General features: G+C 40.5%; 1 protein-coding gene across 1 annotated transcript in view; it reads left to right on the top strand.

Annotated features, from left to right (window-relative positions):
- The first annotated feature begins 1,600 nt into the window (after positions 1 to 1,600).
- map1aa (microtubule-associated protein 1Aa) overlaps positions 1,601 to 10,257 on the top strand; it is a 37,501-nt gene continuing 28,844 nt past the window's right edge. Inside the window, exons 1-2 of the mRNA XM_056375238.1 lie at positions 1,601 to 1,871; positions 3,930 to 4,031. Coding sequence (XP_056231213.1) covers positions 1,616 to 1,871; positions 3,930 to 4,031 — 358 coding nt within the window. The 5' untranslated portion in view covers positions 1,601 to 1,615. The remainder of the gene's footprint in view (positions 1,872 to 3,929; positions 4,032 to 10,257) is intronic.

Genomic DNA, 10,257 nt, shown 5'->3' with positions numbered 1-10,257 from the left:
AGCACACACTCAATCTCATTTTGCACAAGAGTCTACATGCACACTAGTCTCATTGAAAATGCTAACATACTGATGTTTAACAACCATGTTCACCATCTTAGCTTAGGGCATTAGCATGCTAAGATTTGCTAAATAGGAATAAACATATGGTACAGCTGAGACTGATCGAAACGTCATTAGTTTTTAAGGGATTTTTGCCATAAAACAAAGTCAGGTGATCACCGAAACCAGTCGATCAATCAATCATCCTCTGGTGACCATGACTGTTTGTACATGTGTGGACCAAAGTGGTAGACTGAGCAACACTGGATCCCTGGTGCTATAGCATAGGTAAAAGCTCGTGGCTTAAATCTTTATGTATATCTTATAATTAATGTAATGTTGACCAACTTTCCCTCAGACCCTTTGGACAATCACCTTCTCATTAAACTCTAACAGTGAGTAAATGAAATAATGCTGAAGGAAGTTTGTGTATAACGCATTGCAAGTTCATGGTAAAAAGCTTCAAGATAAAACCATCACAAAACCTCAATGGGGCTATAAGTTTAAATTATGTGTCTAACAACAGCTGCTAACTCAAGAGAGGTCTCATATCAGCAGATGCTAGAACAAAAGAAGCAGTTTCTCCACCCTTGTATGTTCCTTCTCTTTGCTCCAACTTGGAGTGCAGGGCAACTGTCATCCATCAGCATCCCCATAGAAAATTTGTCATGAAGTCTCAAGTGCAAATATTTTTAGCGCCGTAGTATGAACATTAAAATGATCAGTCATAGGTTACTTTTCAGAATCAGTTTCAATCAGGAGTGCAGCTGTGGTGGTTGGTCCTGTGGTACACTGAGGCAGGTTAAATCTGTTACTGAGTGTGCACACATACACAGATTTATACTGCCCAATTTGTTTTGAATGTATTTACAACTTGCAGCTTTTGTGTTGTAGAATGAGTTTATTCAAATGTCTCGCAAAGCCTAAAATAACAGCTTTCCTCTGCTGACTGTGAGCCTTTGTTGTCACGGTTACTCTGCACAGATGAGGCATTGTTTTTACTCCTGATGGGAACAAAGAGCTGTCAGTTTAGTAACCAAAGCACATTGCCTGGTACTTGCAGTGACACTGATATAAATAGAACCTTTGTGTGCCACAAAACATCTTATTTTCAGTCTCTTTTGTCAGGCAGCGAATTTCAAAATCAGAACAATACGAGGAAAACTGTGACACTGTGACACTGGTGACACTCAGTAACCTCCAAAAATCATCTTTAAAAACAATTCCCTGCTGTAAGCGCTCACTGAGAGTCGTGTGGATGTTTTCACACATTTGATTCTTGATCTTTGATTTTTAATAAACTGAAAAATAATTTGTCAGTTACATAGTTCATATAAAAACATCTTCACTGTCTTCTTCATCATCATCACCCTCTCCATTGTCCACATCACTGATAGTGTGTTTCAGCCATGTCATATAGAAAATATGATCAACATAAATTTTCATATCCCTCTTTTCCTCTTGTCCAATAAAACGTTGTGACATCAAATAGCCACATAACCTGCGAACCAATCACATATTTACCAAGCATGGAGTCACGCCCACCACTCCTCCCTCCTCATCCTGCATTGTCATGGTGCTTGCTCCGGATGCAGTTGTCATGGAGATGGAAAAGGGCTCAGTATCCACTGGTGGCACTGTTACCATGGAAATCCCCACCGCAGCAGCTGCCTCAGTGGAGCGAGCGGAGCCGGAGGAGTCCGTTCAGCACCATGGACAGCACCACGCCGCAGCTGCATTCCAGCACAGAAACTATCGCATGCTGATTGTGTTCGGAGAGATTTCCAGCAGCTATCACCTCGACACTGCCAGGACACAGATCTCACAAGGTAGGTCAGCAGAGGAGCGGTCAGACGCCCAGAGGCTGCAGGGAGTAACTTCTAAGTCTGAGCAGAGAAACCATTAACATGTTAAATTCACTAAAAGCTTAACCCTAACTGTCAGAAAAAAAGTACTTTTAAGCAGATTCAGATATCTGAAAGTTTAAATTTTCTAACATAAAAACGTTATGCCAGTCATCCAATATTCGTAAAATGTGGCAGCTTCAATCCCCGACACTTTGATATTGTCAGAAAAAGGCTTCAGTTTCTTATAAGCTGTCAAGAAGAGGAAGAATTATTACTGATCCTTCACTAAATTAAAACTACAAACATCATCATATAAAAGACTCCGGGTAAAAGTCCTGATTTCAACATGTTAGTAAAGTAATAGTACAGGAAACCAGCAGTATTCATTACGCAGAATGGCTCCTTTCAATTTGATATTTTCTGTACTGTTTGATAAATTGTTTATTGTTACTGATTAATACATGAAAGCAGCATTTTATTGTTACAGTTTGTCAATGTGGAGCCAGCTCTAGGTAGTTTATACACCACTGGGTAATTTAACAATATAGTTCTACATCATATTTTATAAGATCATCATATGTTTTACATGAAAAAATATTAATCTGAAAAGAAAGTAGACCTGCACTGAGTGAGCGAATACCTCTGCCCAGGCCAAATCGTACAAAGTCATAGATCTTAACACCATAAATATGAAGAAACTAGAATCACTACCTCGTGGTTGTATCCCTCCGCCAACCACCCAAGTTACAGGAAATGTGGTCAGAATCTCGCCTTCCTGATTTACAGCATTGAATAATAGCCGATAATTTGCAGAACATTATGATGTCACAGTGAAGTTGAAATTTGACCATTTGGATATAAAATGTCATCGCTTTATTTAATCCTTATAGACATTTCAGTTAGATTGTGTCATAATTAGTGCATAAATTTGTGAGTTATGGCCAAAATCATGTTTTGTGAGGTCACAGTCACCTTGACCTTTGACCTCTGACCACCAATGAAATTCCCTCTGGGCATTCCTGATATATTGCATTCACAAGAATGTGAGATCACTGTGACCTTGACCTTTGAACACCAAAATCTAATCGGTTTGTCCTTGAGTCCAAGCAAATGTTTGTGTCAAATTTGAATAAGTTCCATCGCAGCGTTCCTGAGATGTTGTGTTGACAAGAATATGAAGGATGGACAACCTGAAAACATAATGCCTGCAGCCCTGGCTGTCGCCTCTCTGCCCCTTTCACCAGATCCACACCAAAATTTACTGGATCCTTCTTTGGTCCATGTGACGGGGGAAGAAAAAAGTAGAACATTTTCCTTTGACATATTGTGAGGTTGAAGTATAAAGTATCATAAAATGAAAATACCCAAGCACTTAAAATCTGTATTTAAGTACAGTACTTGAGTAAAAGCCATCAACAAAATCCCATGATACTGCATCAAGCTGAGTCCCAAGCTCCCCAAATTCCTCAACATGTTTTTGGATATCTGTAAATAATAATTTTCACGAAACCTTAATTTACTGTGTGTAAAATGTGGCAGTGTTGCTGAATATTTCGTGCACCCCCAGTCAGACACTTCCACTGTTTCCCCTTTGTTTTAGTTGTAAAAGTTATTTCACTAACTCCCTGTGAAAACTGGAGCCTTGTGACAGATTCTTCTCAGACCAACAACTCCAATTTTTCTATGGAGATACATGTGTGAGTGTTTAGTTTAGACATGAGGTCACTCTGTTGTTATTGTTGTTGCATTGTTATTTTACTTACTATAAACTGAGGATAACGTGATATTCAAGGTATCAAAAGGAACAACAACTCCCATTCACCTACTGTATAAATGCACAATCTAGAATCAGTTTTAAAGGTTTTTAGTAGCCGACTGCACAAAATGACAGAGGACCTCAGATACTGACTAAGAGAAAGGGCCATAGGTGTGAGTCAGGTGATTCTCTGATGACAAAGGTGCTGTCAAAAGAAGCACAGTCAGATACTGAGTATGTCCCACTTTTGATGAGCACTGTTCTTGTTCTTTTTGTTTTTTCAGGTTTGCGCTCCTGGAGTGTTGATCTGACTGTTTGTGACCTGAACAAAGAGCTGCAGCTGTTTGAGGCCAGGCACACCGCTCAGTTTTCGGCAGAGGTCAAAGGTCAGTCGGAGTTCATCAAATTTCTGAGACTATGTTCAAACTTGTTTTGCAGCAGTTATGTTCCAGCGAGTACAAGTTGTTTGTGCGACACGTGTCCACCACCATCGATCTGTTTTTGTCGCATGGGGACGGTAATTGCCAGCTCTGAGTCGTGATGGTATCAGAGTCTATAGACGGAGGGATTTAATATGTTGCTGCCTGCCTATCATCTTATCGCCCATGTCCGTTCCCCTGCAGCCAGTCTGCAGTCGCTCTGACACACAGAAGATCAGATTGCATTCAGTCTGAGTTTGACAACATGTCCTTTCTTCGCGGCGTCTCTATTGTCCCCTTTTGTCCACAAATGCTTTGGATGATATCTGGGGAGCTGGAGACGGTACAGCTTGTATTGATCAGGCTCTCATATGCAGGCCGCATGTCAGGGTGGGAATCAATGAGGGCCGAATGTGAGAATCAACACTATCTGCTGGGGGAATATGAGATCACGCCCCGCGGTGTGGAGTGAATGGAGCCAGTGGTGATGTGGATCTGTGTGTGAATGTGTCTGCTCTCTGGATCAATGCTCAGTATTTACAGTGAAAACACTTGTGTCACCAGAATTTACTGTGGCATATTCAGCACATACTGAAGCTTAGTTGGGTCACACAACAGCTCAGAAGAGAGAGAGGATGTACTGAGCTGAAAAAATGGAACTGAGTGTTCACTGAGCTCTGAGCAAGGACTTTTAAAAAAGCAGATAGATCTTGGTGCACATCTATCCTCCCACACGGGTCTCCGGCTGCTAGCGTTATGTAAAGAGTAGAAATAAGTGCGTCTGTTTGTTGACATCGGTGCTGTGTGTATGTTTGTAATATACAAGCTTCACGAATAGCAGTGTCTAAACATTTCATAATCAATCAGTGGTCGATAGAAATCTATCTTAAAGGTGTACTCCAGTGATTTAGTCTTGCACTTCCATAAAGATGAGGGACTTAAGAGAGACAGATAAAAAAAAAAAAAAAGAGTCTGTCAGAGTCTGTAGAATGATGGATCCTACATGTGGATCCGCTGTGCCTCCGTCCGGAGCCACAGAACTATTACACAACAGCTGAGTAAGACTCAACCGAGCCTGATGTGTGAAAAAAAATCTGTGGAGTGGCCCTTCAAAGAAATGAAGGACTGTTTGAGACAAGGTTCTAGTGAGAGTAATGGCGTGAACGTTACAGGCGGTGATAATAAACCCCTAAGAAATTTAAAGGAATAGCCATCAGCTTTTAAGGTTGCGTGGTGAACTGATTCACAAACAGTTGCTTATTTACACATCTAGCAGTTACAGTGTGACATTATAATTCACGTGGAGTCGTGTTTGTGTCCACCTGATGAATCTAAGTCCAGTACTCTCTATTAGCTCTGTTTTTAGTCTCCACCAGCTCCTGAGGGAAATATCTAACTCTAGCCGCTAAACGCTCCACTATGTTCACCAGCTGCTCTCTGACTTTGTCCTGCTGCTGTTTGTAATGGAAACACTGAAAACAGCTGCATGATGCAACTGATAAAATGAACTGCAGATTCAGGTGTTCATTCATTCATTCTCAATGTGCATTTGAATTTTTAAGCACAACTGGCTTTTGTAGAATGAATTTCAAATGCGAGCAGCGCCACTTAGAGTTAGTTAAACTTGTGCAATTTGTAGTTGTAGCTCTGCATAATTTCCCATTATGTCATTGTCTCGGTATCACAATCCGCTTAGGGTGCATAAATTGACAGCCTCCTGGATCTTACACTTGTTTTAACACCACACACCAGCATGTTTTCTCTGTGGCTCCATGCGGCCTGTTTTAGCTGGAATATTTAACATATCTAACGGGTCTATCACCTTTCTAACATCCTCCAAGTAAAGGAATCATTACAGTCTGTGATTTCACTCTCATTGTCCTGCTTTATTCTAGCTTTCCTGGAAATGCCATGAATAATTCAGCATCCTCCATTAATTACCTAATTAAACTTTGCTAATAAATAACCCAAATTTCCATATTTCTTTCAGTCTCGCGTCTGTCACAGATTCAGACTGTTTCTCTGCTGTGAAGCCTCCGCTCTCTCTCTTTCTGTTGGCACGCTCTCTCTCCTCGTCACGGTGTATTTCTCTCTCTCCTGATGTGGTGATATCACTGAAGCACAGGAAGACAGAAGCTCTCTGAGTGAGGCAGAGATGCAGAGATGGCTGGCAGAGAGCATCATCCATGCTCCACACTCAGCAGGCGAACAGAAAGGCAGGACACTGAACTGTGTGGAGAGTTAACCCTGCCGCTGAAGGGACCTGTCTTTTTAATATACCTATTTGTATATAGGTGTACTTATACCTTGAGTTTCCTCTGGATCTTGATATATTCGCCATATTATCGTTATTTTTAGCCATACTTTTGGCATGGCTCTATGTCTGTTCGTCCTGCCTGAAACATCTCAGCAACTATTAGCTTGATTGCCATGAAATGTCATTCAAGGTCCTTAGAGGATGAACCCGAGTAACTCTGATCCCCTGAGTTGTCATGCGGTGCTACCATTAGGTCAAAGTTTTCAGTTTTCTGGTGAGATTTCTATATTGGATAGATTGGTACAAAAGTCTGAACATTCATGATCCTCAGAGGACAAATCTGACTTTGATGATCCCCTGACTTTTCCTCTAGCATCGCCATGAGGTTGACATCTGTGGTTCTGAATAAAAAATCTCAGCCACTGTGCCATTAAATTTGGTTCAGACATTCATGTGCCCACATGATGAATTATAATAATAATCTGGTCATCATCATCAAAATTAGTATTTGTCCAACATTCTGGTTTATAACCAAATATCTGTAAAACTAATGACGCTCCCATCAGCCTCAGTTGTACTGTGCTATGTGCTAATTAGCGAATGTTAACATGCTAACACACTAAACATTATTATGATTAACATTATATCTGCTAAACATCAGTATGTTAGCATGCTGGCATTAGCATGTAGCTCAAAACACCATTTACATTTCTATCTTCTATTTATACACTGTAATACACAGATGTATTTCGTCCATCGTCTGTATTTCGACATCATATTTATTCCAATAGGAGTCAAATCTGTTAAAGAGGTTCTTATGCGGCCAATACGACCTTTTTGTAATTCCTATTTTAAAAATATCTTAGATGCACTAAAGTAATCTGGTTAGTGTCTGCTTCCTGCACTAATCGTATTTCGTAAACATCGTGTTAACAAGAAGCCTGATGTCTGTAACTGAGGGAGAGATTACAGGAAGAGAAACCCAGTTCCTGCAGAGAGGATGGATATCTTGGTCATGTTCAGAACTTAATCACATTTACATTACAAAGGGCGTTGGAGAGGTGAAGTGTTGCTGTGACAGCAGTGTGGCAGAATGACAGGAATGATCTTTACTCATTTTGTTCAAGTAATCCAATGCAAAGTCAAACAGAAACTGACAATGAGTTAAATAGGTCAGTTTACACAGCCAGGTTACTGGTTTCTCACTACAGAGGCTCAAAACAAAACCTAACAAACAGCAGCACTGTCATCTGTCAGAAGTGCACTTATAACGTACAGCTGTGTGTCTTTCTATGCCCAGCCAGTTCACACAGGTGAGGGTTATTAAAGCAATGCACCTGGCCACAGTGTGGAACCACAGCAAAGAGTCTAAATACGTTAGTAAATGAGAGATTTCAGTGTTTGATTTTTAATACATTTGCAAAAATGTCTAAAAATATGTTTTCACTTTTCATTATGCTGCTGAATGTACATTTATGGGCAATTTTTATCAATTTATTGAAGGGGTCTGAATACTTTCTGAAAACAATGCATATCAAAAATAAGGGAAGAGTGAAGCAATGAATCTAGTTACTACTGGCCTGCTGCATGTATGTTTCACATTAACCACATTATCATTATACATATAAACACTTTCTCTGATTTCATGTCTTAATCCGATTTATTGGTTTATTGTGCGTGTAAACACAGTGAATGAGGAGCTCTGGAGGATTAAGTCCGTTTCTACTACAGAAAGTTGCTATTGATTCTTCTCTCTTTTTGTCTTTGATTTCTGGTTCCAAACTGTTCATCCTGCCTCGCTGCTCACACTGACTGAATCTCATCCAGCTACAGTCTTGAAACTCTTTGCAGAAACCTCTGCGGGTAAACACGGAGCTGGATCAGCACATGAATATAGAGATGTGAGCAGCAGCCTAAAGCAAACACAGCGTGTCCCTCAGGATCACCAGCAGACTGCTGCAGTAATCTGCACAAGCACGCACACACACAAAAACACACACACACACATATATATATTGTATTTCATTAATGTAATGTATTGCAGTAATGTGCCGGATTTGTCTAGACGGACTGTGGATGCTGCACATCAACCTGTGCAGATTTCAACATCTGAGTAATTTAATATGATGTAAGAGATTAGTCATGCATTGTCGGGTTCCAGAAAACTGCATTAGAGCACATTATAGAGTCCATTCTCTTTCTCATTCATCCAAATATTATATCAAAGGTGTCGTCATAATAACAAACATTTTCAGCTAATGTTCATTTTATTCCTAACATCAGAAAAAAAGGTATTTAAAGTCTATAGTGCAGGTTCTATGTTGTTATGTTCTATGTCCAGATTAGCTGCTGCATGATGGAGGGATCAGAACAACGCAGCATCTCTGTGGATGCAAGAAATATATATATTTGTAACAACACCACAGTGATGCTGTGAGGCTGTACCTTGGCACAGTGAAGCTCTGAGTCCTAACATCCTAACATTTACCATGCTCACTACCTTACTTTGTTGTAGCTAACATTAACACAAGGTATGATGGGAATTCCATCAGTTTTGCAGGTATCTGGTCATAAACCAAAAAAACTGGATAAACTGAACATTTTTTCACCTGAAGAAATTCCACAAAGTTATTACAGTTGATTCTGAGGAAGACATGAATGTTGCAAGTATGCATCCAATTATTTGTTGAGACATTTCACTAAAAATCACAATTGCCAACCTCATGGTGGCAGTAGAGGCAAAGTCAGAGGATCATCAAAGTCACAAGGCTTCATCCTTTGGAAGACCATGAATGTCCGTACAAAATTTCATAGTAACTCATCTGATAGTTTGTGAAATAATTCTGTGTCTGACCGACACTGCCAACAGTGAACAAGACCCTAAGTCTTGATTTGCTCTCGACCCGAGTTGGATCTGATTTTGTCTCCGTCTGGATCACACCAGGTTTGTCTACAGCCAAAATAAATCATGGAATAAACGACATGAATAACCTACACTGTTGTGTAATCGTTAAATAAAGGTTTACAGAAGGTTGATTATGGCTTCAGGGATGCTGGTTCAGATCCGGTTCGGACCAGAGGGAAATGAGCAGGTACAGTAACACTTCAGTTTGACAGGGCCGGTCTCAGCTGTGCCATTTCCCCTGAGTGAAGTGTTCTTATGTTGTCTCTAACAAAGCTCTAAGACTTTGATTTCAGAGAGCTTTGTTATTTGACGGGAGTGATGGACACAGACACAGGGTCGAGAAAATAGCTTTAAGTAAAAATAAAATAGAGTGCAGAGGGAGAAACGAGAAACAGTCTCAGCCAAAGCAGCAGCAGCGAACATCTCTCACTGAAGTGCAGTTTTCTGATTTTGATTTAAAAGGATGAGGCTGGTTTTATTCTTCAGTACATTTCTCTTAATGTCGGCAAATCCCATGAAAAAATGATGCATTTGTCGGGGACTATCTTCAGTGGCGGACTTACTGCTGCACATCTCAGGCTTGAGTCAAAGTAAAACTATAGTGTGTGTGTGTTCATGTTGATGAAGGAACATGTCACCCAGTGCAAGAGGGTGACGGTCTTATTACTTTTTTTTTAAGTAAGAGGAGAGTAAAGGATATCTGAGGAGCCTGTATTCTGGGGGAAGTGGGTTGTGCTGCTCTCCTTCAGCTTCCAGGGTTACACTTGGCTGGCTCTTATTGACATCAGTGGTTTGAGTAAAAATGAGTGAACTGAGACACTAATCAATGTTTGTGTCAGGGGGCGGGGGGGGGAGGGTGCACTGAATGTGGAGCGAGTAATAGCTCAGTAATTGTGGACCTGAAGGCGCCGAGGCATGCTGTTCTGATGCGAGAGGCCAATAAAAATATGCTGGTCATCCCTATTAAAAGGTTTCATCCAGTTCTTCCAAGAAGCCATGTGTTTATGCTTCACTGGTTTCTATATTGCATT

The sequence above is a fragment of the Seriola aureovittata genome, chromosome 1 (genome assembly GCF_021018895.1).
Source record: "Seriola aureovittata isolate HTS-2021-v1 ecotype China chromosome 1, ASM2101889v1, whole genome shotgun sequence".
In the NCBI taxonomy this organism is placed as follows: domain Eukaryota; kingdom Metazoa; phylum Chordata; class Actinopteri; order Carangiformes; family Carangidae; genus Seriola; species Seriola aureovittata.
The sequence above is the reverse complement of the archived record's forward strand: the minus strand, read 5'-3'. Positions and strand labels throughout refer to the sequence as shown.